The sequence below is a fragment of the Plecotus auritus genome (assembly GCF_963455305.1).
Source record: "Plecotus auritus genome assembly, chromosome: 6".
Taxonomy (NCBI): Eukaryota; Metazoa; Chordata; class Mammalia; order Chiroptera; family Vespertilionidae; genus Plecotus; species Plecotus auritus.
Genome location: NC_137773.1, coordinates 127,467,787 through 127,494,341, shown reverse-complemented (window position 1 = coordinate 127,494,341; position 26,555 = coordinate 127,467,787). Strand labels below are relative to the sequence as shown.

Genomic DNA, 26,555 nt, shown 5'->3' with positions numbered 1-26,555 from the left:
AGAAACATGATCACTGGCTTTCAAAATCGGATTCATATTTGAAAGATAAGAGTTAAGCATTGGAATGTTTTAAAATAAGGTTTCCCTGAGTTGTCAGTGTTAAATGGAATGAGTGTTGAATTTTTTTTTTTTTTCCAGATATCAGAAAGAGAGTATTGGATGCCAAGTCTGGACTTTCAACTGTTGTCTATGTGACTTTGAGGAAAGCAATTGTTTGGCTTTCTCATAGACAACATAGAAATACTTAATAGTGATACAGAGTCACATATACAAATATGGATGTATTTGCCAGTGATTGAATGCCTGATTTACACAATCTTACTCAATTTTTATAAGAACTTGCCATCTCATTTTGCAAATGAAGGAACTGTGGCTCAGAGAGCTTAAGGAGTTTTCCCCCAGGGAACACAGCTAAAAGGTGGTAGAGCTGGAACTTGAACCCAAGTGGGTCTGACCTCAAAGGATCTGCTACTGGATTATGCTGCCCCCTATACTGCCCTATCCTTTCCACAAGATAGTTCACCAAAGTCTGAAGATGACTTTGGAAGGACTTTGAAAACCAAAAAGTGTTATAGCGATGAGGATACACACTTATGATCACAAATAAGACCTCATGATAACTATTGATGGAACTGTCATGGATATTCTGCAGTGGCCCCTGCGACCACTGAGAGCTTCAGAGGGGCCAGCAGGAGGGGGGAGAGAGCCCAGCTCTCCAGGAAAGTGTCCTTAGGCGAGAACACGAAAACCCTGAGTTGCAGGGCTTCTGTGCATGTTCATAAATATTGATTGTGATTAAACTATTATCATAGTAATGAGGGTAATGATGCCTCCTACAGCCCTTCCCACCACTCCACTTAAAGTCCCCACCTTCCTTTAAACAAAGAGCTGCTGGCACTGCTGGGGTGCTGGGCCAGAGGCAGAGAAATGATCTCTATTAAACAAAGGCATTCTGTTCCACGCACCGATTAGGAGCCGCAGCCTCATTAACGAGGAGAATTGTTCGTGTCTCCTGTTGCTCAGGGTACTGTGTTCCGAGACTGGGTCCAGGAAGTGTATGTTCTCATCTCTTTTCCCCCCCGGGGCTTCCGAACAGATGCCCGATTGAAGCAGACCGTTTTCCTTCCAGTTTCCCTTGTCTCTGTCCCAACCCTTCCTTCCCAGAAAGGATTTCTGCAAGGCTCGTGGGCTCCTTCAAACCCACCCTGTGGATGCTGCTAAGACTTAACAATGACTGCATGCTTACTACTTGCTTGGCACAAGGCTAAGCAATTTGTAAGTAATTCACCCTCACTACGGTGGGCATGCTGATGATCATCATTTACAGATGAGGAAACTGAGGCTCAGAGCCGTGCAGCGCCTTCCTAAAAGACCCACAGCTGGTGCATCCCGGAGCTGCCTGGAAACACGGGTCTGTGGGCTTCAGTTTGCCCTCTTAATGACACTGTACTGCCTTTTTGCTTGTCTACGTGGCAAACACTCATTTTAGAAGAAACTCGGATGTACAGATGGGGAGTTTTAATTTTGTAAAATCTCTAAGCAGCCAGGAAGGCTTGTTTTTATTTGATTATAAGTGGGGGCCTCTGCCCACTCTGGCACTTTCCGGTTTTGCTTTGCCTTTTGAATGTCTCTCAACACTAAGGAGCCCATACAGCGCAAGCTCCCGAGCGCAAGGGCCAGGTCTCACTTGTGTGCCTGGCTCCGCATGGTCGTGGTGCTGGGCAAGGGAGGGCTGTGTCGTCATTACTGAATAGTAATGTTTCTGCAAAGCCATCACCTGTCACCGCGATGCCCTGCCGTTCCCCCCTCGGCTGCCTCAGTCTGAACTTGAGGGTATAAATAGTTTAATCCCTGCCGCCAGCAACTTCTTGTCCTTTATTATCAGCCTAGGTAATCTACACAGTGGAGTATTTTTACTTCTTTCCCCCTCTCAGCTCAGATTGAGTGGGGAAAACAAACAAATGGAAGAGATAGCAGGTCTGGGTTCTGTGCCTGAGCTAGCTGTTCAAGCCATTTTCCTTCTCTGGTCTCAGTTTACACAACTGGAAAATGGGGTGGTTAGAATGTATCACAGCTTCCCAATCTCCGGCATCCATGCCACCTTTCTGATTTTCGCTATTGCCTATATGCCATCTATACTATATTTATTAATTGTCTGAATATTCTTCTTTAAATTGGTTCAATTATAAAAGGAAATGTTATATCACTGCCACACATGAAAATCAATATCATTTTAAATAAAAGAAAGTAAAACAAATACAATATAAATAAAAATAAATACAATATAAGTAAAATAAAGTTATTACATTCTAGGTAGACAAGGCTGCCTGCCAAGGGTGTGGAGCCCGAGGCCTATGCTCTCTCTCTCTCTCTCTCTCTCTCTCTCTCTCTCTCTCTCTTTCTCTCTCTCTCCCTCCCTCTCTCCCTTACACATGAAGATTTGACATATTAGAAAAGTGTAAGAGATACATCAGCACCCAATGGAAACTTTCTTTTTTTAAAAAAAAATATATTTTATTGATATTTTACAGAGAGGAAGGGAGAGGGATAGAGAGCTAGAAACATTGATGAGAGAGAAACATCGATCAGCTGCCTCCTGCACACCTCCTACTGGGGATGTGCCTGCAACCAAGGCACATGCCCTTGACCGGAATCGAACCCGGGACCCTTCAGTCCGCAGGCCGACGCTCTATCCGCTGAGCCACACCGGCTAGGGCAAAACTTCTTTTTAATATAAGGATAAGAATGAAAATAAAATTATAAAGGGATTAACCCCCTCACACTGTTATTGGAGTTATTTCATGCTGAGTTTTTGTGGCATCTGATATCTTCCCAGGTGCCAGGTGGTACCTACCTTATGTTTGGAAAACACTCAGTGATGTACTAATTAAAAGGTTCTGGAGAAGGAAAAGAAAGGAGAAGAAGAGGGGAAGAAACTTCCTCCCTGGCTAATCGTGTTTGCCTATTCAGTGGTGCAAATGGTCCATTTCAAGCTACCAACGTGACATCAGTAACTGGAGAGATGGGGAAATGTGGAGAATTGACTCTCAACAGCAGTCGGAAGTGAGCGTATAGTACTCCAGAGCATCACTGGAAACACTGGACCACAAAAATCTCAAGTCACTTCTGTGCATGCACTTTAAACAGTAACGTTCAGGTAACAAAGATAGAGCCTTTTCTTTTTTATAATTTTCCATATCTACAACTCTAGCTCAATAATGTACATACAGGACTCATTTAAAACATGGTGGCTGATTGAGTAACACATTCTTATACTTAGTACTTGGTGACATAACCACAATAAAAGCCATACCTAACAAGTAGTGAATGCTTACCCAATTCCAGGTATATAACATTTCCTCATTTAACTCTAACAAGACCATATAATGTAGGTCATATTATTATTTCCATTGTATAGGTCAGTAAACTGAAGTCAGCAGTTAATTAATATGTTCATGGTTATACTCTAATAAGGGCAGAACTGAACAAACAAGTACACTGAGATAAATCAGATTCAATCCAAAATATGCTTGGAGAATGGGTTATTGAATTCTGGTTAAGTAAATATTTGGATTAATAGAGAGGTAATCTAGAGACCATGTATGACTGAAAAGTTCTTGAAGAATTAAAATAAAACTCTAAATGCTAAAAATACACTATGCTTAATGGAAGATATCTTCGATGAATCAAAGTCTTGAGTGTAAGAATGTACTGAAATAGAAGTTCTAAGAGAGTTTTGGTTGGTCCTGTTATAGATAATAATTTGGGTTGCATAGGAGGAATAATTGCAATGCTAAGGACTGAACAGGTGAGAAAATGGTTGATTAAAATCACTAGGGCCATTTAAACCTTCTTACAGGTTTAAGTGGAAGGTAAGGTTAAAATGGCTATTTGTGGGGCACGGTGCTTTGTTGGTGCATGTGAACAACATGTCAGGTACCATGCAAGGCCTACTGCTCACTTTATTTCTATTTGTCCCATCAGCTCTCTGAAGTAGGCATCAGCATTCCCACTCTACAGATGAAGAAACTGAGACTCACAAATGGTCAATTACTTGCCCACATTTCTCTTAGTCTGGGCTTCACAGTCACATCTCTCCCTCTGACTTTCTGGTGATGAGCTTCTCACTGCATGGGCTGAGAGGTCAGGTCAAAATCTCTAACATTTTACTTCAGAACAATTATTTCATATTTGAAGCCAAATACGTATTCCTGAGGTACTTCTTCCATAGCTGACATTTCTGTGACCTGGGTACTTGTACCTCATAGTCTGAAGAAAATACTGTGTTTGTCTTATGTTCACTTTGAGTGATAATCATCTTTCTGTCTACCAAAGAATATTAAAGGAAATGGTTAACTTTGGATGCTTATTTTCTCCTTCTGAAAAGCTTCCCAAGGGTTACTTTGGACAGCAGGTATGTTAATTGTCAACTGTGTTTTCAAGGCATGACTTGGAAATGAGGAGGATGCCCCACTAGGTGACAAAATTATCTGTCATAGACCCCAAAGTTGATGTCAAATTCTGAAACGTTGGGGAGTGGCTGATAAAAGAAATTGGGAGGATCAGTGCTATATAGTCTGGCACGGTGCTTTGTTGGTCTATGTGAACAAAATACATTAGACAAAATAAGCTTTGCCTTCCAATGGTGGCTCAAGGTTTCAAAATCAGAGAAGACCACAGACCCAACACCGACTTATACCAGGTAGCCTGTCTCTCTGTGTCCTCTCTTAGCTTCTCCAGCTGAATCAATTTTGATAATGGCTCTGTGTAAACCCTTAAATTCCATCACTATGGGCAAGCTCCTTCATGATCAGTCTCCTGACTAGCTCTGTAACCCCACCCCTGTCATTTTTTCCTTTGATCTGACCTTTCCCCAAATAACAAGGAACTTCCAGTCCTCAGAATGTACTTGACCTTCGCTCTCTTCTCTTAAGTCTTTGTGCCTTGAAAACCTCTTTGTTCTCTTCTTTACCAGGTGAAATTTTTCTTATGTATTAGATCTCAGCTCAAATGTCAGTCAATTTCTTCATGGCTTCCCACATGAGGTTGGGTCCCTTTTGGATATGGTCCCATTGCATTGGCTCCTTCTTTGAATAATTGCCATGCTTGTAAACTACTTGTTGAGAATAGATCTCCCTCATCCATTGCTGAGCCCCCAGGGCCTAGCACAAAATAGACAATCAATAAACATGTGTTGAATGAATAATTAACATGAAACTAAAGATTATCTGGAAAGCCACAAAGGAAGCAGGAAATTTTGAATGTCTATTCCTTCAGTGTTATTGCAAAACTGACTAGCTGGTTGCTAAATTATTTATAATTTTTTTTTCTGGTCAGATGTGAAAAATGATGACTCTTTCCTTTAGGAATGATAGCCATTAGTCTCCTGGAAGAGTCACTAACTGACTTCACTTATGGGTGTCTGGGCTTCTATGGGAATAGCATTCTGATGATAATACAGGAGACCCTAGGGTGGAGTCTTAGTAGCTGTGTGACTTTGCATACCTTCTTCAACTTCCCTCATTGTAAAATGGGGATAATAATTGTATCTACTGCATAGGGTGAATGTGAGGATCTGATGTATGTGTTCAATAAACATCAGCTATTACTACCATAGCTTTATCTCCACTCTGAAATATAGAGACCAACTGATTGGAATCTCCAGGAATTCAGCATCTGATCACTGGGTGATGTTACCCTCTGAGGGTGGCCCGAGATCTCTCTGTCTGCGCCACCAGCACCAGCCCACAGTGCAAACAGCCACCTCTTCCATGCAGGGAATTCCTCAAACCCAAAGCAAAAATGGAATGCCATCAATGACAACACTAGCCAACTATTGTGAACATTCACCCCACACTAAAATCTGAACTGCTTCCCAACCAAAATGTTCTGTAGACAGAAGTGAATCTCTGTGGTCCAGTTCTGGCTTTGACCAGGGTGGCAGTCTTGTTTTGTGGCATGACATCGAGTCACCTGCACAAAAGCAGTCCAGGCTGCTGGTAGATTTTTGCTAATCCCAGCCCTTTGTGGATTCTAGCAAGAAGAAACATGTCTGCTTTGTTTTGTTTCTAAGTAACAAAAAAAAAAAGTGCTTGAAAAAGGGGTGGGGAAAGCATGAATGAGGGTAAGTTGAGACCTAGCAAACTGGACATATAATGGGGTTTGGGTCCCTGACAACCCTAAAATAAACTTTCTGGATCCTGTCCCAAGGGGCTTCCATGTTATAGTATGACCATTTCAAATAAATTTGGTGGATGGGGGATCTTGGGTGAACTCTAGGGGGGCTTCAGAGGAGTTGACGTAATTCTGTTGTGGGGAGGGCTCCTCCCACATCTTCACTTCTCCTTGGAGGCTGCAGTGTTGGGAGGAAGGGCAGATGCCAGTCGAGCTGGAGGGCTTAACCTCTCTGAGCCTCAGTTTCATCATCTGTGGAAGAGTGTTCTGGAATGGCATTGTTCAGGGGATTCATGAGAAAAATCTACTGAAAGCATCTAGCCCTGTGCCAGGCACTTAGCAAGTGCTTAAGCTCTCGTAGCTATTTTAGACTCTGGAATTCATCTAATACCACTGGCGTCACAGTACACTGAAGGGAATGAGAAGCCCAGCCTTGGACTCCTAGCACAGGTCACAGAGCTCCCTGGTAAGGGTGGAGCTGGGGTTCCCAGGCCTCCCCACTCAGGGCTCTTTATTGTGCCCACTGACTCTCAGAACTCATTCGGCTCGGCCAGCTCCTCAGGCATCAAAGCTCCCGCCTTCCACCTTGGCCTACCTCCATCTGCTCAACCCCAAATCCTGTTTCTCTCACCGCCAAAGTATCTAGAAAAATCCCTCCTGCCTCCCTGCTTCATGGCCATCGCAGGCGTTCTGTCCAGAAGATTCTCCTCTTCTTTACCCATGGCTGCCCCTTTGCCACGGCTGCCCCTTTGCCACGGCTGCCCCTTTGCCACAGCTGCCCCTTTGCCACGGCTGCTCCTTTGCCACGGCTGCCCCTTTGCCACAGCTGCCCCTTTGCCACGGCTGCCCTATACGTTTCAGCTTAGTGCCCGCGGCCACCACCATCCTAGCTGAATTGACACCATCCCCGACCTCCCGTCTCTTTCTCCCTCTCTTTCCAGTGTGTGGCCTGTCAGCACCTCCCCTATTCTACAGTTTTCTTTCCTTTTTTACTGTCTGTCTCCTTTCCCGAGTGTAAGCTCCAGAAGGACAGAGAACATGTGTTTCGGCTCCTGGCACGAGGCATGACACAGAGGTGCTCAGTCAACATGCCAGGTGGATGAACAAGTGAATGAATGAATGAATGAACGAGCGAACGGATTCCAGAACCAGCATATTCACTAAGGCCTGGAGAGACCCCGCAAAGGATGCTAACTCGCTGGGAGAGGGGCCGGGCACCTGCTTGCCCTCCTTCCTGGCCTCCTAAAAGAACAGCGTGAAGCTACCTACAGACAGGGACTCTTGCAGGCAGGCAGCCCACACAAAAGCACATCTTGCAGGCAGGGGAAATGGGTGGGTAGTTGCTAATTGCGACTTCCAACTGGGCTGATCTTTCCCAAGTTCCAAAGGCGCCTGCCTCCAGAAACGCCGGGCTGCTGCGAGGGAGCCGGAGGGAGGAGGGGCGGAGGGAGGAGGGGCGGGCGCCTGGGCGCAGGGGCTGGCACAAGAAGCCCCATCTCCTCCCCCTCCTCCCCCCAGCTCCTCTCCAAGAGAGGAAGCAATGCAGATGGAGATGAGAAATAAATATTCCTGCCTGCTCTGTGCCACTGCAGTTTCCAAAATGTCTGGCTTGGACCACGAAACCAAGCCCAGGAAAGGAGGCGCTCAGCGGGAGAAAGAGGGGGAAAGGGTGGCATATTTGTCGATACTTGTCAGCTTTCTGGGGGGCAGAGCACATGGCTCATCCTTGGCAGCCCCGCTGGGGTGGGGACGTGGTAAGTGCGCAGTAATACTTGCAGAGTGGATCCGAAGTGGGAGCCAGGGAGGGAATCCTGCCAGGTGGCACCCTAAGGCTCCGCCTTTGTCCGGGGCTCCGGACTCCTGGTTCTCTCAGCCTTGATGGCTCTTCCCACAACGCCCGTTGCCCTGCTCCCCGTCCCCTGCACTCCTCCCGGTAATCAATGCGGCTGGGCTACAGGAAGGCTCCGGGGGACCTCTCAGATTTGGGCAGGAGCTCAGAATCCACGCGCAGAGATGTTCCTGCCGCCTCTAAGCACAGCTCGATCTCCAACACGGAATCCACAGGAGACGAGAACATGCGCTGCAAACAATAAGTGGGTGCTTTTGGCCTGGAGGTGGCCACGTGTGTGGGAGAAGCATCACGAGGAAGGGCAGGTACAGGCCAGCACAGGCAGGAAGTGACCTCCAGGAGGCATGCCCGTGTGGCTGCAAAATGTCGGCTGGGACACTCGTGCAAGTTCTGCAAGGTCTTCTTTGTTTCAAACGCTCCTGTGAGAATCTCCCGGGTGCCAGGCCTTTGGCATCGCTGCCATGGGATCACCTTTTACTGGTCCTCCAGCGAAGGCAGTGATTCGGGTGGGGCCCCTGGTGGATGGGATGCTGCCCAGGAAGCGGCAGAGGAGATTTGCTGGGTCAAGGCCGTGCAGTCAAAACCGCTGCTCAAAATAAAGACTCCGAGAAAGTGATGTCTTCTGTGGGAGTCAGGGAACATCTTCCAGAAGTGCTGCCTTACATTCTGCCTCTTTTCACCATTTTCATGACTTCACCGAGGCAGGAAAGATTATCTAATATTTCCCACTCGTGAGCCCTGAATCCTTCCTCATGCATCTTCGCCACTCAGTTGCCCATCTGCCTTCTAGTGCCAGGCAAGTGCCAGCTGAATCCCACTCTCTTCAGGAAGCTGTTCGGCAGTGGGGGGAAGCTGGCAGAAACCTGGGTTCCTGTTCCCATGCTGCCCATTGCTGTGTGACCTTAGACAAAGTACTCCCCCTCTCTGGGCCTGGTTTCTTGGTTTGTCAAAGGAGTGGGTTGGGTAGGTTTCCTTTCAGCTGTGACACATTATGGGTGGTTCTACAGAGTGAAATCAGATACAATTCCTTTTGTCACCACCCTCTTCCCACCCCACCTTTGCCAATAAATTCCTGAGACTGGGGTCATCACGCTTTCTGGGATTGAATTCAGTTCTCACACCTGGGAAGGTCAGAGCTGCATATCAAAACAAGATGGGCATGCAGATACGTGGATGCTATCTAGAATTGTTTTACATGTTTTCTGTCTACATTTCCTTTAATTCCCAGGAAATCTAATGTATGGGTTAGGGAAAGACCCAAGAAGGGCATGTTTGGAAAGAACTTGTGTGTATGTATGTCTGTATATAGTAAACATATTATATATCTTTTATTAATAATAGCTGCTATTTATTGAGACCTACTGTGTGCTAGGACTATGCTAAGCTCTTTCACTTAAATTATTATCCTCAAAAAAGCTCATGGTGGAAGGCGTTATTTACTCCCTACTTCCACACAACATTGGTAGTTAACTGCAATTAACACACACACACACACACACACACACACACACACACACACACACACACACACAGCAAAATGATACAACAGCACACCTCCCTAAAACCAAAACCAAAACCAAAACTAAAACAAACCTCAGAGAGGATGAGGCTCAGGGAGGATGAGACACCTACTCAAGATCACACAGCTGGTTAATATTGGTAATGGGGTTTGAACCCCATTTCGTTGGATTCCAAAGATGATGATGTGCTACCCTCTATCCTGTGCTGGGCCTTGCCTTGGCATTCAATGCCCTTTTAGGAAACTCTTCATAAAAGAAGTCTCTTTTAAAGACTCAAAGATAGTGGGTCCTAAATGGCCTTTCCTATGGCATTGTCAGAGGACAACAGCTGGCCCCAGAGCCAGCAAGTCTCCTGCCATCAGAGATGGCAAGGAGGCCTGCAGCTGCAGTGCCCGCCTAGCACAGGAAGGGAAGAAGCCCCGGAGCAGTCCACTGACAGCGATCCACCCCACTTACCTACAGAGAATTAGGCTGGCCTCTGCCCGCCACCTAACTAACTTCTATGGCCGTGCCCGATTCTGGCACAGAATTAGAGCCTCTCAGAATTTGTACAGGCTTGATCATCTGTGCCAGAGGTGTAAACTCAAGTGTCCTCAAGCCCCGGCAGGTCTATGAGTGAGCAAGACAGCCTGGAGGGGCTCCAGGAAACTGGCGAAAATGTCTGTACTGTGGAGACACTGTGATTGAGCCCCGCAGACGGCTGCTGTGCCCACAGACAGGCCTTCATAAAGCTGCTGACTGTCACTTCATAAAGTCACTCAGACTTCTCTGTGAATTCTCTTGATTGTTAAATGCGGGAAACTAATTCAGTTAAGGAAAGTGTACCCGACACTGCGAGGAACAAATAAAACATATTTACAAGCTCTTTCTGACCCATAGGTCTCCATTTGCAACCTCTAAAATTAATTTGCAGACGAGGAAATGGTAGCTCAGAAACGGTGTTTTTGCCTAAGAAGCTAAGGTGGGCTAGGTCCACCAACTCTCCTGGGATACGAATATATAGAGGCGTACATGTGTGCAAATAGTGTATATTCACAGATGAAACAGAAGTGGTTTGACTTGCCGGCTGCTATGATGTGTCCTGCTCCTTCTCCTGGTATTATGAGTATACACTGATGGTTGACCGAAATTAACACACACACAAAAATCCAAACCAAATGCCACAGCAGCACCCTCCTCATGTCAGCTCCTTGACCTTTACCAGCTCATGTTATCCATCTGAAGCATTCCATATTTCCTTAACAAAACGATGTAAACATCTTTACTTACGGTAAATGACAAGAAAGAAGAAAACAAGGTCCCTTCGTCATATCTGGATAATTTTGCCAACACTCCTTCCAAGATAGTAACGAACTAGAAAAACCGCAAAAGAGAGAAAAGAATTAGTGTTTCAGAGTAGAATTGCTCATGATAAAGAGCAACATTTCAAACCAGCACCGAGCCTCTGCTCACATTCGCCTTCTATTATGTGATTGCAGCCTGCGGGGAGAGGAGTAGACGCCTCTACACAGAAATATTTGACTTATCCGGCTTTCTCTTCATTATTATGTGATTGCAAATAGAGAGTGCTCCAGAAGTGCAAAGTGACAAAATATTATTGCGTTGCATATAGCATGCGATAATATTAAATGCACTTTTCAAAATCCCAAACTGCGCAAAGCCATCTTTATGTTACATATTAGCACTACATTTAATCCAATCTATTTTTATTTGTATTTTATCAGTAATTTGGGGGAAACAGAAGTTTAGCACTGGCAAATATAAATGTCTTCCCATTCAACATTACTTAGTTAAAATTCTAGAATTCATGAGGGTGACTGAAATAGCTTTATCTGACTTTTCTGTTTTATTATGACTCTCACTGCATGTGAAACTAAGGGGAGGGGGTTTTTATGATGGCAGAATTCCTTATTACCGTTTAACTTTCTGTATTTAAAAACCTAACTTTGTCAATGCTGAAAAACAAAACAAACATTTCCTGAATAACCTAGTGCAGCGTTTGGGGACAAATTCTTATTAAGTTAACATATGCCACTTCATCGCTTCATCCTCACTCGGCTCGCAATCATCAGAAAAATCACTCGGCGCTGAGGCTGGGCGAGGCACAATCCTGTTTCCTGAGAAATATAAGTACCCAGCTCAACTTTTTAACGTGTGACATTTTAATGGGAATACAGACATAACAAAGCAATGCTCACAACGAAACATTTCACCTGAAACGGAAGGTTACCTTTGCCACCAGGAGTGTTATCATTTCTTTAACAGTTTCTTCAATTAGTTCATCTATTTTTGAATGGTATTGATGCTGAAGAACACAGAAAGACAAATATTAACATGTTTGGGAGGTGATGGCATGGCATCCACCGGTAATTTTTAGACAACGCAATTTATACATAAAGCCTGGCCTGCCCACCCCGGTCCTTTCCACAGTCCCAGACACAGCTGTAAGACTCTGACTCTGTGTCTTTGATGAGGAGAGATACAAAGCTCTTAAAAAAAATTACCAGGCACATTGCTCCTCACCCAAAGCGTTCAATTGCTCTGATATGTGTAGAGACATACACGCATTTACAAAAGCTGGCATGGACGGCTTCACAGCCTAGCAGCGTGTCTATCTGGGTCGTACAAAGCACGATCCCACAATAATTTAATACAGGGATGAAAATTATCTTTGGGAAATTACTGGGAGATGTGGCTTAGGAAGTACATCCTTCCAAAGGGAATTTGACCAATACACTGTGAATGATTTTGCAAAAACTGTTCTAAGACCTTTGGCTATTTGGGGTTAATGCCTCAGCGCACCTCATTCTACCTCCGTGTGTTGACTCAGCGGCCAGGCAGTGTCTCTTTCTGAACCCTGGTGGCTGCCACTTGTTTTCTCCATCATGGGCAAGCAGACCCAGGCTTAGAGCACTAATGAGACTGCTACTAAGTTTTTCAAATTCTCTAACTGCTGCTGTCGGTTATTAAATTTAAATAGTAATGCAAAAACAAACCCCACACAAACAAAATCTGCTGCACATGCCAGGAGGAAAGAAAAAGCAATTTCAACAGAAAGCACTGTATGCCAGCTCCGTGACATTTATTAGATCATCTCAGTATCCATTGAATTATTCCTTATTTCCTCAATGGGAAACAACAATGCCAAACACTGCTCTCCGGAAAGAAGAATGCACTTACCCACTCGTTAGCAAACTTTCAGAGGGATGAGTAATTAGGAATCGAAAGAAAAGGGAACAATGCAAATCAACATTAGGACAATAGGGCACACAAGAAAAGAAAAATTAAACCATCCAGAAAGCTATGAAAACATGCAGAAATAATAAGCCATATTAATGTGGTTTGATATTCTGATAACTGGTGATCAGAAGTATTGAAAGGGAGCAAAGGAATGTGAATTAGGTTGATTCATTTCAAGTCATAGTGGAATTTTATTTGTAATTGGAAGACCTAGACCTAGACCAATCCCCAGTGCAAAGTTGGTTAGTTATGTTGCCTAAGAAAATATAGTTTGGTTTCTTCACCTATAAACAACAACAACAACAACAACAAAAACCCACAACAGATACTACTACTACCTAGGATCAAAGGGGGAGGGGAGAAGCCAGTACAAATTATTGATGATTTTGTAATGAGAATGAGGCAGACCCTGTGTAAAGATATTTAGCAGGTTTCTTTCTTTCCTTCTTTCTTTCTTCCTCCTTCCTTCCTTCCTTCCTTCCTTCCTTCCTTCCTTCCTTCCTTCCTTTCTTTCTTTCTTTCTTTCTTTCTTTCTTTCTTTCTTTCTTTCTTTCTTTCTTTCTTTCCTTTTCTTTCTTTCTTTTCTTTCTTCCTTTCTTAATTCTCACTCAAGGATATGTTCTTATTGATTCCAGAGAGAGAGGACAGCAGAGAGAGAGGGAGAAAAAGCATTGATCGCTTGCCTCTGATATGAGCCCACATGGGATGGTTGGGGATCGAACCCACAACCTAGGTATGTGCCCTGACCTGGAACTGAACCTGCAATCTTTTCGGTGCACAGAACAATGTACCAACCAGGTGTCACTCAGTCAGGGCTATTAAAAAATCAGGGTCAAGTTTTTTCCTGGCAGTCCTGCTCTCAGAATCATAGATCTAGTTTGAAGATGTACTGAGGGTCTAGATGTGGAAACATTTTGTCAACTTATAATTACAATTCCAATATTACCGGTATTTGTTGAAATTCATAAAGTAGAAAGCAAGGGTAGGGGGAGATGGTCTTATTGCTCAGTCATCTCATTTTACTTGCCTTTTAGTTGACTAGAGAAAAAAAAAAGCAAATGGCACATGTTGCACAGTCCTGATAAACAGAACCCACGTTGGCTCTGCTGTTACCTTCACAAAAGAATTTACTAGGAAGTGGCAGAAACCTGAAGCTAAATGCAAAAACTATCTGCAGAGTTCTGTGCTAGAAACACAGGAAGATGTCAGAACAAAGGACCTCAGGAATGTTGACAGGGCTCCCAACTCATTTTTAGGTCTTGTGATAAGGAGTCACACCCTCACCTGCCCTCACGTGACTGCGCCTTCTCCCAGATTCTCTTTGGATCGCTATAAGTGATTCACATTTATGACATTAATGATGAGATTTAATTCAGAAAAGCTAGCTGTAGGCAAAAATAATACAATATGAAATATTAAATGAGGGGCTTCTAAACAAGCAAAGAACATCATTGAGAACAGGAACATTCTCTCAAAAAACTTAGCTGAAACGGCAAAAGAACCAAGAGCATGTTCTCTATTCATCACTCATGGAAGACTCAGGCACGATCTGTTCTTAGGAGTTAACAATGACTTTTCTGAAAGACAAACAAGCGTTCTCTTCCCTTCTCTAAGGAATCCAGATGAAAGTATATGGAGACATGGTGGTTTGTGGGGACCTCTCCTTGCTCTCATGTTTTCCATGACAAAGTTGGCCCTGACTCCTCCCAGGTACTCCCACTGTCTCTCCCTTTCACTATCTATGAAAATATTATCTCCACTCCTGTCCACATTTCTTTTATTCTGCTTATAAAAAAGTGGGTTTTAAAATATATATATATATATATATATATATATATATATATATATATATATATATAAAATATATATATATATTTTAACAAATATATATATTTGTTGATTTCAGAGAGGAAGGGACAGGGAGAGAGAGATAGGAACATCAATGATGAGACAGAATCATTGATTGGCTGCTCCTGAATGCCCCACACTGGGGACCAAGCCCACAACCCGGGCATGTGCTCTTGACTGGAATTGAACCCTGGACCCTTCAGTTCACAGGCCAACACTCTATCCACTGAGCAAAACCAGCTAGGACTATAAAAAATGTTTTGATATGCTTATTCTGCTTCTTACTTCTAGAGGAAACTTGAGTATGTTATCTCCATTAGTCTATTTCCTCATCTCCTCAACGGGGCTAGAATTATCCCTGTTGTGAAGACAGAAATCACTACAAAGTAATGAAACAATGCATGGACACATGGTTTGGAAACTTAGAAGTGCTATATGACAATATTACTGCTGCCGTAACTAATGATTAGCATGGTAGTTATGTGTATTTCTCTAAACTCATCTAAAACCTATATACCTATAATTGTACGTCAATTATAATCTCAATGAAATAAAACCCACTTTGGAGGGCTAGTAGGGCAAGGTAATATCTATTCTGCTTATTATGTGGCAAAGGGGTATTTATCTAAGTAGCCTTCATTCACATACAAGTAATTACCAAATACATGGATTTGCTTTATCAGTTTCTCCAAAGACTTATTTGATTAACTTTTCTGGAGCAACAGTGAGTACTCTGCCTTTACTCTGCTCTTTCTCAGGAGAGTAATTGTTCCATGCAGTTGTGACGCTCCAGGAAGGAGTATAAATACTACCGGATATCGTTTAATTACCATCCCTCCCCACCCCTGCTAGATTATCTTGTCACAACATTTTTTGCAGTCAGATGAATTATCCAATTTGGGTACAAAGAGGGCTTTTTCTTACTTTTGCATTTTTTCAGTCCCTTCTGCTGGCCTTCTTGGATTGGCTTAATAATAATTAATAATAATAATTACAATAATAATAATAAATTATATTCTGGGGCCCTAGATCATGATATAGCAAGGGAACTACTAATCTTCAATGGCGTGGAAAGTTTGGGAAGTTCACTTTTGCTTCTAATGAGCTAAGTTGCTGCAAATTCACAATCACACCGCAAAAATCATTCCACTTGACTCCCAGTGCTGCACATTTTGCCTTGTCATGGAACAGATTGTGTGTATGTTGTCTTTCTGTTAAGACCATCTGACCTTGGAAATGAGATGAAAACACTCTAGGCCAAGTGAGAAAGTATTTAATATACAATTTCCTCTCTATTGGTGCTTTGCAAATTTTAATGAAAAAATAAATATTTAAGATGGAAAAGTATGGTTAACAAATGTTTCAACAGCTGCCTTTAGATGCTACTTTACCCCAGTGATGAAATTCAGGAAGTGATTGAAAACTGGAGAATCTATTCTAAAACTCCTTGAGGGCATTGGAATCCAGGTGGAAGCAGGCATTGGTGACTAGATCTATAATAGGAGTTTAATATCAAATACTCACAAAGTGAAAATTCCAAAAAATTAAACTTTTATCTATTCTCCCAATTTCAGGATATTTCCAGTCATCACCTTTGGCCAATGTCGTTCTAACTGTTCAGTTTTACTTTGGAGATAAATGTCCCCATTCTAGAAAACGGGGAGAGCTGATGAGGGACCATTTGCATGAGACTTCTCACTGAAGTTCCACTCAAGGTCACAGCCACAGAGCAAGGTCCCTTAAAGGACTTATTTCCTATCACATATTTCCAACGGGGTTTTTAGTTTGGCCTGACAAACTTCACAGGTCCCTTGAAATTGTATGTGAAAGTATTTTTTCCTGGGAAATAGCTCCATAAATTTCATGGAACAACATGTATAAATCTTAACATTATTCCAGGCAAAAGAAGGCACAAAAGGCCACATACTAGTATATTTCATTGATATGAAATGCTCAAATAGGCAAGTCCTTATTAATAGAAATAGAGTGCCGGTTACCTGGGGCTGGGGAGGGAGGGTTGGGAATTATACTAATGGGTCCAGGTTTCTTTTTAGGGTGATAAGAATGTCCTGCAATTGATTGTGGTGATGGTTGCACAATTTTGTGAATATACTAAATGCTACTGAATTGTATACTTGAAGAACAAATTTTATGGTATGTGAATTATATCTCAATTTAAAAAAATAAAACTCCAAAGAGAGAAAAATTCAGGAGGAGGATTCTGGAAGTCACCCATGATTCTTAGAGATCATCCAAAACAGGTTTTTTAAGTGGGCTCTGTGAAGCCCAAGAGATGGTTCAGAGTTGCCCAGAGAAATGTGAGTGGGTAATGCCCCGACTGCATCCAGAAATTTTATTCATTTCACATGCTGGCCCCCCTTTTTTCCCCAGTAAGATCTGAAGAACTGATTCTGCAGCTAAAAGCAGCCTGAATAAAACTAGAATAGTGCTATCATTTTACAGATGAAGAAACCGAGGCCCAAAGAGGCTGAGTCACTTGACCAGCTCTAGTAGACAGCACAGCCCGGGTGAGACCACTAACCAGGAGGCTGTCCCCAGCCTGAGCCTTCCCCAGGAGGCTGACCTTCCTGCCTGAGCCCTCTCCTTCACTCAGGTTTGGATACTGAACCTCCAGACCAGTGGTACTTACGGTGTGGTCTTTAGACCAGCCAGTGGCATCAGTATCACCAGAGAATTTGTTAGAAATGCAAACTCTTGGACCACACCCCAGACCTATTGGAAACTATTGGGGTGAAACCCAACAATCTGGGTTTGAGAAGCTCTCTGACTCGTCGGGTGCACTGACGTTAGATCTGCTGCTCCAGATCTCTCACCTGCAGCAAAGGGAACCAGCAAAGAGAACCCCTTGCATGTGACCCAAAGCCTAGAACATAACCCCGGGGAAAAGTCCCCAACCAGAAAATCAGTCAGGGGCAGAGGCTCACAAAAGTGGCGGAGGAAGCTGATGGGGGGTTGGGGGAGAAGGAGCTTAAAGATGGTCTTGCCAGGAAGAGAATACCACCAACCCACATTTAAAAATGGAAGGTGCCGAAAGAGAAAATAAATAACGAATAAGGAGCAAATATAATTTAGTAAAAAATTCTGAGCATGTAGGGCTGGTATCGAAAGATCTGATTTAGGAGCAATTTATGCCAATTGGCAACAACATGAGAGTTGCCAGAAATGTTTTTGAATTAATTCTAAATTGGTATATGAATATCTAGCTGGCTTAAGGCCATCAGAGGAAAATGATCACGATGGTCTTTAATCAAGCCCAAGTTGCTGTTTCTTTCTCCTTTACATTTTAAATGCCACTTTGGAGCTGGAAACTTAGCAAAGGACTAAACTTTTGGTCAGGGAAGATGCACAATCAATCTCAGGAAAATCTCTGTGATTTCTTAAAAATTCAGAACCTGCTGCTGGGGACTGGGTAGCAGGGTGATCCAACATTACAGATCCTGGAAGATGCTAGATTCGAAAAAGAGAGCTCTCCTGCCGTCCAGATGTTCAAAGTGATAAAATGCACTTCAAATGTGAAAATGATTTGCATTCTGGCAAACATCTGTTGGAGATACCAGCCTAATAAATAAGATCATCAAACATCATTGGACTTAAAGGAACTTAATGGCAACTCCAACTCCAGCCAAGAATCACTACCAAGTGACTGGCATGCTCATTAGTACAAGCCTTAGACATTTACTTAACAAACAGACACCAAACATTCATCTGTGGCTTAATCTACAAATGTTAGAGTATATTTCAGAAACTAGCAGACTAGTGTAGATGGAAGGAATTTGTGAAGTTTTCTTCTACATGATCAATGGCAGGGGGAGGGGGGTGTGTAAGGGAGGAGAAATCTATATATATATTTTTTACCTCTTGGCCCATTTCCATGCTGCAAAGTTTTGTTGATTGAGCTTTGGCATCAACCATAACATTAAACATGGTGCATATTGACTGTGGGACTCGAAAATCTGTTGATCGACTGGTTTTTTGCAGCTTAACTTCAAATGCAATCCTGGTTCTATTAAAACAAAGTAGGAAAAGACCAATTCAGCATTCAGATGGCAGCAGGAGGAGGAGACATTTTCTGAGAGGTTAGTGGAAAAGAAAATTGAAGGCTATAATCAGTTTCAATGGACAATGACTTCACATGTGTTCTTTTAAAAATGACTTTCCCAGCTCAGGAAGGCCTATTCAGGGAGACAGCCACGCACACCCTTCTTTCTTGGCAGTGCATGGGACACCTGTAGCTCGGCGTATTTCTGTCTATCGCTCACATGCTATGGAGAAATCTAATTGCAGGAGAATGAATGAATGAACAAAAACCCAATTATAGCATTATAGCATATGTAAGTTCTCTCACACTGGCAACTGCCTACCTTGAATCCCTTCATTTAAACCCGCCCCCCCCCACCCCGCAAAAAAAAGCAGTTTCTAATCTTCACAATCTCCTGGTTGGGAAAAAAAATCTTAAATGACACTTATTGTTTTATTTATTTATTAATTTTACCCTGGCTTTGAAAGAGACTGAAGTAAAAAAACACACACAAAACACCAACAAGCTTATTATATTGCTTTAAAGACTAACAAATGAGAAGACTACCTTTGTGGAGGAGAGTGAAATTAGGAGAGGTGGTAAGGGGGGACTTCCACTATGCTTGTTTGTTTGTTTGCCTTGCCGTGCCAATGCTTTATTTTGCAATAAAGAATACATTATATTTATAAGTAAAAATGTCATACTATACTTCCCAATTTAAGACTTGAGTAATGGTGGAAATTTACTGTGACATAATTCTGACTTAGGTCAAACTGTGATCCCAGCAATGTGCTAACTGCTCACAGAAAAAGCTCGGTCCAACATGGCCAGCTGGTGCTACAGGTGTGAGATCTAATCCTTGATATCAGCCTGTAAAGGGGCCCAGTTATGGTTTGAAAGGTTTCAGAGAAGCGGGTTACATCCTCATCACATGTCTTTAGAGAAAAGCACCTGGTTAGTAAGTGGTTTTACTAAAGGTCCTTTGTCCAATGCCTCTTTTCAGCATTGTCCCCGTCAGGTTCTGGAGATCACGCAGCCACCAGGAAGGCATTGCTTTAAGAGGCATTTGTAGCAGTTTCCTAACAGTGCAGAGAGGGACCACACAGCTAGCTAGCTCGGAGAGGATGCCAGCTTGCTAACACACCCTGGGTGCACAAGGGAAGCCAAGTATAATTTCTAAGGTTGGAAGCCCAGCTCTTAAGAAAACTACTAAAAAAATGCCTTAAAACACTCCTATATATTATATGATCATGTTAAAGATAAATGTATCTTGGCTTCTAAAGACTCGGTGCACTGATGTAGCTTTCTAATCACGATGATCATTTTAAGCTACCCTGCAAATACATCATTTTCTGGTTTTGTGCAAAGGAGGCCTGATGGGGACTGAGTTGGACAGGTCCTTGTGCTGATCTTCTGAGGCTCACTGGCCAGTCCTGGTCCAACTTGAGACAGGGAAATGCTAAATCGATCCCTTACAATGAAGTAATCATCTTCTGCTTTCATAGGAGGGCTGCTCATAGCCCTTAGAGCATGGGGCTGTGAAAACAGGAAGCTGGATGCAAAATTAATATGACCGAGAAGGCTCTACGGGACAAAAGGCAGGAATGGAGAGGTCATTTAATCCACCTGACTCTCTTTGAGGGCAGAGTTAGGGCGCCGTGTTTTGTGTGGAGCACAGCGCCTGATATAGACTAGACTAGAGGCTCTGTCAGGTTCATTAAGTGGATGATGTCATCAAGTGAGTGATTTCAATTTCTTAGAAACTTGGCAATGAGGAGTACCGATTGACGTTTGGTGTTGCATATTTACATCCATAAAATCATGTTCTTACTCTGTTATCCTAGAACAGGGGACCTTTATTCTGTCCCAAAGAGGAAAGCAAAGGTTCTAGGCTCTCCTAATGTGGGCTCTATGTCTTAAAACACCCACAGACTGCTTCATGTCTTACCCTCTGACTCAGGCTGTCTGGGGACAATATTTCCACTCATGTTTGCTCTTGTCTGGTTTGTGCTTAGACTGGGGCCTTAACTGGAAGGGACACCAGGGTCAGGAGTACATGTGCAGGTGACCGACTTGTAGTAATAAACAGTTACTTAACAGCTACCATGTGTCGAGCATGATGCTGGGACCTGGGACGGGCGAGGAGCTCAAAATGAATGAGATACACTGCCTGCTGTTAAAGAGCTCACACTCGTTGAGTGGCTGACTCACTATCCCACCCTATATGTCATCTCCTATTACTTATTATCTATTCAAAAGACTGGCTCTCCAGAGAAGGGCACGGGTGTCTTTCTGTACAACCGTGTGCACAGATCAGAAGCTAGTGGGCCTTAATTCTAATGCTTTATAGTCCCAGGGATGACCAGGGAAGAGCGTTTTGCCAGAGGAGCCACTTTGACAAGCAGTTTTTGTGTGAAATGGTTTAGCCATAGGAAAAGATTGGCTTTTCCTAAAATTGAGACAGATGGTGAGAGTCAAAACCCTAAGGAAACATTTTGACCTTGGGGTTGAGAAATAGGCCTGCCTTGGATTCCAAGAGTGGGAAGAAAAGGACAAAGCACAGAATCTGGATCACTGGGACTTGAGTTTCCTGAGGATTCTCCATAGCACGTTGCTCTTTCTAATTCCTGCCAAGAAGCTCACCTACCTGTGACTATGTCATTTTTCTGCCTTTCGGTTCCAGTTTTGATGCTATTACATTCCTTTTCTTTTTCCAAGATATAACACGATGAATTCAGAGCACTCCCAGCCAAACCCAGTCCCCAACTCCCACAACTGGTCCATCAACTAAATTACACAACGTATGGAAATCCAAGTGTCCTGTGATGCTTATGGTCTTTTTTTTTTTTTTTTTTTTTTAATGAGGAATTATAATGGAATTGTTGGGAACTGGCAAAAGCACTTGGATATGTGTCTGGGGATAGACAGGGTGATGATAATGGTGTCGGAGGCTGTATGGATACAGACACTCCATGAAGGAAGGGTGCAGTCATTGGTACGCCGGGAACTCAGTACTGTGCCTGCAGAGAGGAGGAGCTCAAACAATTCCTGTAGAAAGGATGCGTGCTGTTCTCCTTGCCTTCAGAACAGTCCACTTGGGGACTGCAAGTGCAGCCTTCCCACCTCAATCCCACAATCCACAGGGACAAAGCAGGCAACATGTCTCATGCCCTCTTGTTGATATCTAGTTAGATTTTGCACAAGACAACTAATAGCTGGCAGGTAGTACAGGCTTGGTTCACATGTAGAGAATGAATGATGCTGCTCAGGTCCTGCCCACATGGCTGGAAATTCACTAGATTCCTCCTGCTCCTGCACTGGATTCGCTGGCTCGGGAATAGAATGTGCTTCTTTGATTTCCATCTAGCTGCCCACCACGCATACCACACTCCTACATTTAAAATATGTTTACTAAGTATTTTGTGCCAGATGCTGCTGGATGTCAGAGATACAAACAAGAACCGACATGGAGCCTTTCCTATGGAACTCAGTGAAATAACAGCCACATTGTTTGCTTGGGGCAGGTGTGGGGCAGATGTAGGGCAGGTGAACAGAAGCTGGACTTGGGTAGCCACCACTCCCACTGACCTTGATAATCAATCACTTTCTAAAAAACAAACAAACTCCAAATTATGGCCAATCATCCCTGCCCTGGGCCAGTGTGTGGTGGGAAAGGCGTGCAGAGACTGCCCAGGCACTGGGCTTACCTTTTGACACAAGATTCTATCATGTCACTTGCCATCAGCTTCAGCCGTTGCTCCAAGTGCTTCCCAAACTCTTCCTCAGGCCAGTGTAAGTCCCGAATGAAGGTCTGAAGGGCATCGAGCTTCCAGAACAGATCCTCTGAGGTGCCTGATCCATTGCTGGCAGGGTAAAAATAAAAAGCCAAGAGTTACCCACTAGCCTTCAGCTCTGAAAAGCTGACACAAAGACAACTGGGACTAGAAGGCTTGAGGCAAACAGTAGCTTCAACATACAAAACGACGCGTGTTGGCGGTGGAGGTGGGGGCATTCTCCACCGGCAGATTTTGAGTTTTACCATACATGACCTAGTCGGCTTTGTTCAGCCAATTATTCAGACCAGTGCGAAGTCTGAGGGATGTATTGCCCTATAACGGCCAGGAGAACAGTGTATGGTAAAAATCAGCCTTCTTTTAATAACCACATTAACACATGTGATGATTCAGATGAAGGCCACAAACCAGAGGGAGAAGTAAGTCTCAACAAATAATAACTACATGGCAACATGCAGTTATTAAAATTCGGGCTTCATGCATTTCCCCAGCTCCCCTCCAGACGGAGGCCTCTTGGAGACTGCACAGACTTGGAGTTCTAAAGGGACAGTGCTAACAAAGTGGTGAGCGAGGACCTGCTTTCTCTCTTGAAGAGCTGGAGAGAGGTGGGGGTGACTCAAATTGAGACGAGTCCACCTGGATACCTTGAATCCATGCGTCTGTTCAGATTGGTTATTATTCCAATAGACCAGCCCATCGCATAGGCAGCCCCAGGATGAGGTTGGGGGTGGGGAGATGAGTGGACAAGAGATATTTGCAAAGCTTGTTTTTTTTTTTTTTTAAAACCATTGCACCATCTTACCCAGTCCAGATGGAGGAATTGGTCTTGATTCCGTTCTGTACAATGATGTGTAAGAAACTTTTACCTGGGACATCCACGGAAAGCCTGTGTATGGGAAACGCTCCATCTCTCACCCTCTTGCCCTTCTCTGGCTGGCTTTCTCTTTTTTAACAATCCCATTTGGAGCTCTGAGGGGTGGCCACCTCCCACCCCCTTCCTCGCATACCACTAATGCTAACACAGTAATTTATAAAATGTCCAACACACCATGCATTACCACTTGTTCTGACATCGTCTATAGAAACAGATGAGAGTGGGTGTTTCTATTGTGACAGATGCCAGCTGCATTGAATTAATGCTTCAGAGAGAAATATAGCTAGTGCATAAATGCATACACAGCTACTGCGGGGTGGCGGGGGGATGCTCCCAACATGCCGAGAGGGAGCCTACGGCCTTGACCAACAGGGACATGTTTTCAAGGACAGACCAGTCTGAGGTCAGTACGTAGACGTATCTGACACGGAGGAGCAGGTAACATGGAAACACGACCTTCAAATGAAAGGTGGCAAAGGAGGAAACTGGAATTATGAAAAGATATAGAATCAGGCATTTCCTGGTGGGCGATTGAGAATCTAGGCCTTCTTTTCAGATACTGCCATATGCATTGCTCCAAAGTGGGGGGACGCTTTGTTTCTCCGTGGAGGTTCAGCCTTCCCCCTTACCCCATCCTAGGCTTGGGAAAAAGAAACCCCAACTTTGTCTAGTCTAAACCCCGTTTTGGAACTGCATGGTTGTATGTTTTAAATCATTAAGTACATATGAATGCAATAATTGGTATTTATTACAACAACATTTTGACACCCATCTGGTTTCGGAGTTTCAAAAAATTCTTCTAGGGTTTTTTTCTTTTTCTTTGAAGAGCTTATTATTAAGTTTTGACATGAGGAAAAGAATATTTTCTTTTTATTTTTAAGATAAACTGTTAATGTTAAGGCAATAGCACCAAGATTATTTTGATTGCTGAGCAGTTACCAAAATGTGTTCCCACTCATGCCTTAATTAATCGACAGAGACCATTATCTGCTTTATTACAATGTCTTGATTCATATCTTTTCAAAAACAATGTCACAGAGCATGCAGAGAAGAAGGTAAAAAGCTTTCAGATATTTATTTTTAATTATTAACAGATAATACCTAATCTAACTTTTAATATAGTCATCTTAGCATGAATATGACTTATGGGTGTTTTTTTCAGATATAAATTTTTAGAGGTGTGATTCATCTTTAAAAGAGAAACAGACACACTGACCCCTATGATTTCATTGTGAACTTGTGAACAAGCTCAGTTTTTAAAAAATACGGGCAGCGTTGGAGGAGCCCGGCAGAGCAGTGGCTTTCAGGTCCCGTGCTCTACCTGCATCACAGCACAATGCAAATGTCCAGGGCCATCTTGACGGATGTGCTTTCGAGGTTTCAAAACTCACTGCCAGTTTCAGATCATTTTTTATTCCTTTGATACTAACACTTCCCTTTGAAAACGTGCCAATTTATTCTTTCAAGAAAAAGCTTATCTGGCCTATAATTAGCTGTGGTCCAAGAAAAGGATCAAAGGGGGCACAGCATCGCAAAGCCTTATTTCACTTATTAAATCATGCACGTGGTTCTCATTTCATTTCCCTGAGGTGGAATTGAGAGGTGCTGGATCTTCTTCTTGCTGAGGAAAGAGAGGATTCATTTCCAAAGCCTTGGGACAAATGGCTGCTCAGCCTCCATTCCCCTGACCTGCTGGCTGGCATGAAAGGGATGGCTCGGCCTCCAAGAAAACAAACCCCGTGTGGCCCGGAATTTGTAAAGAGTTTCTACACTCAGACCACAGGGGATACCGCTACCAAAAAACTTCATTATTTGTTTGTTCAGTCTTGCAGTCTCACATTTAAAGACTTTGCTACCTAGGTCTCAGCGCACAGTGCTACATGATGACCTTGGAGAGTGTTGTTACGCACATGACTGGGGCTTGATCCATTCAGAAATTTTCATTTAGCCCTCAACGTCCTGCTACTATAGCCTGCCATTTGCTGACACCAGAAATACACTTTCTGGTTTAAACAGTCTCTGGGATTTATTTATTTATTTATTTATTTATTTATTTATTTTTTAAAAAGCTTCAGGTAGGTGTGCTTCCCTCTTAAATTTGGATCAGGCCAGAGATGACGGGTCAGCCCATGAAAGAGGTTTCCTGGACTATTTCTGGATGAATAACTCCTAAAGCCATGCCACCTGTATTAAAAACAAAACAAAACAACAAAACATGGGCAGGATCTTTTTGCAAAAGAATTCAGGAAGTGAAACATAGTCCTCAAGCATTCAGTGGGCGTAAGAAAAATTGTTAGTGCTGTATATATAGCAAATATCTTACAAACAAGCCACATGCCAGAAATAAACAATATTGTCTCTGTATGATCAGCAAAATATGTCTAATTATCCCTCTCCATCTCTGTTATATGGGATGTATAGAAATAAACAAGACATATCCATGCCAAGATCACTTAAATTTAAATTAGATCTAATGTTAACTGAATACACACTCAGCATCATATATAGCAGCCATCCATGACGGTGCCGAAAAAGTAGGCATTTGTGGGATGCCTAGAGGGATGTTAACTGGTAGATTTGGTACTTTGGGAAGGTTCACATTGGGTAGGTTCACATTGGGTAGGTTACTGGTTAAACTCCTGTGGAAGAAACAGACAGAAAGAAAAAATACCATCACAGTGACAATGCAGATGAGGCAGAAGCACACAACAGGTGTAAATAAATTGGCTAAGTCCACAGCAAGACAACAGCAACACACTTCAGAAAGTAGCTGACAGATGGGCAGCGGTGGTGTGGCTCAGCAGTCAGAGGAAATGACAGAGTTTAATGGAGAAATTAACCACAGAGTGACTTAAAAGCATGGACAGTCATGGACACCTCTCCACCATGATCACATATTTCAATGTCTTTGTGCAGGGTCTGCAGCTTCCAAGTCCATTGCCATGAGCGTCTAGAACTTGTCCTGTGCTAGAAACTTGAAGTTCGTGGAATCCTTGGCATTGCTGTGGCTAAGGGTGCTGAGGAGTAGCTGGGATGGAAAGGGTGGAGCACCTTATTTTTCTTACTTTTGTTTGTAACCTGTTTTTGATGGAGGCACATTCCTTGGGTCAGATATTAGCTACACGATGTAACAAGAAATGTACCCACAAGGTGGTGGTGGACAGAAACAAAATTCTTTCCAACTGCTACTTCTGTAAACAGCTGTGTGTGCAATGGG

At 43.2% G+C, this 26,555-nt stretch overlaps 1 protein-coding gene across 16 annotated transcripts in view; it reads right to left on the bottom strand.

The window, feature by feature from the left end:
- Window positions 1-26,555, bottom strand: part of CADPS (calcium dependent secretion activator) — a 459,193-nt gene that overhangs the window by 56,447 nt on the left and 376,191 nt on the right. For 11 of the 16 annotated variants that reach the window (XM_080671526.1, XM_080671527.1, XM_080671521.1 and 8 more), the window contains 5 exons: window positions 25,831-25,977; window positions 22,378-22,533; window positions 18,508-18,655; window positions 11,774-11,848; window positions 10,813-10,896 (listed from right to left, as the gene is read on the bottom strand). In XM_080671526.1, coding sequence (XP_080527652.1) covers window positions 10,813-10,896; window positions 11,774-11,848; window positions 18,508-18,655; window positions 22,378-22,533; window positions 25,831-25,977 — 610 coding nt within the window. The remainder of the gene's footprint in view (window positions 1-10,812; window positions 10,897-11,773; window positions 11,849-18,507; window positions 18,656-22,377; window positions 22,534-25,830; window positions 25,978-26,555) is intronic. The other 5 variants (XM_080671528.1, XM_080671522.1, XM_080671523.1 and 2 more) reach the window with 1 other exon arrangement.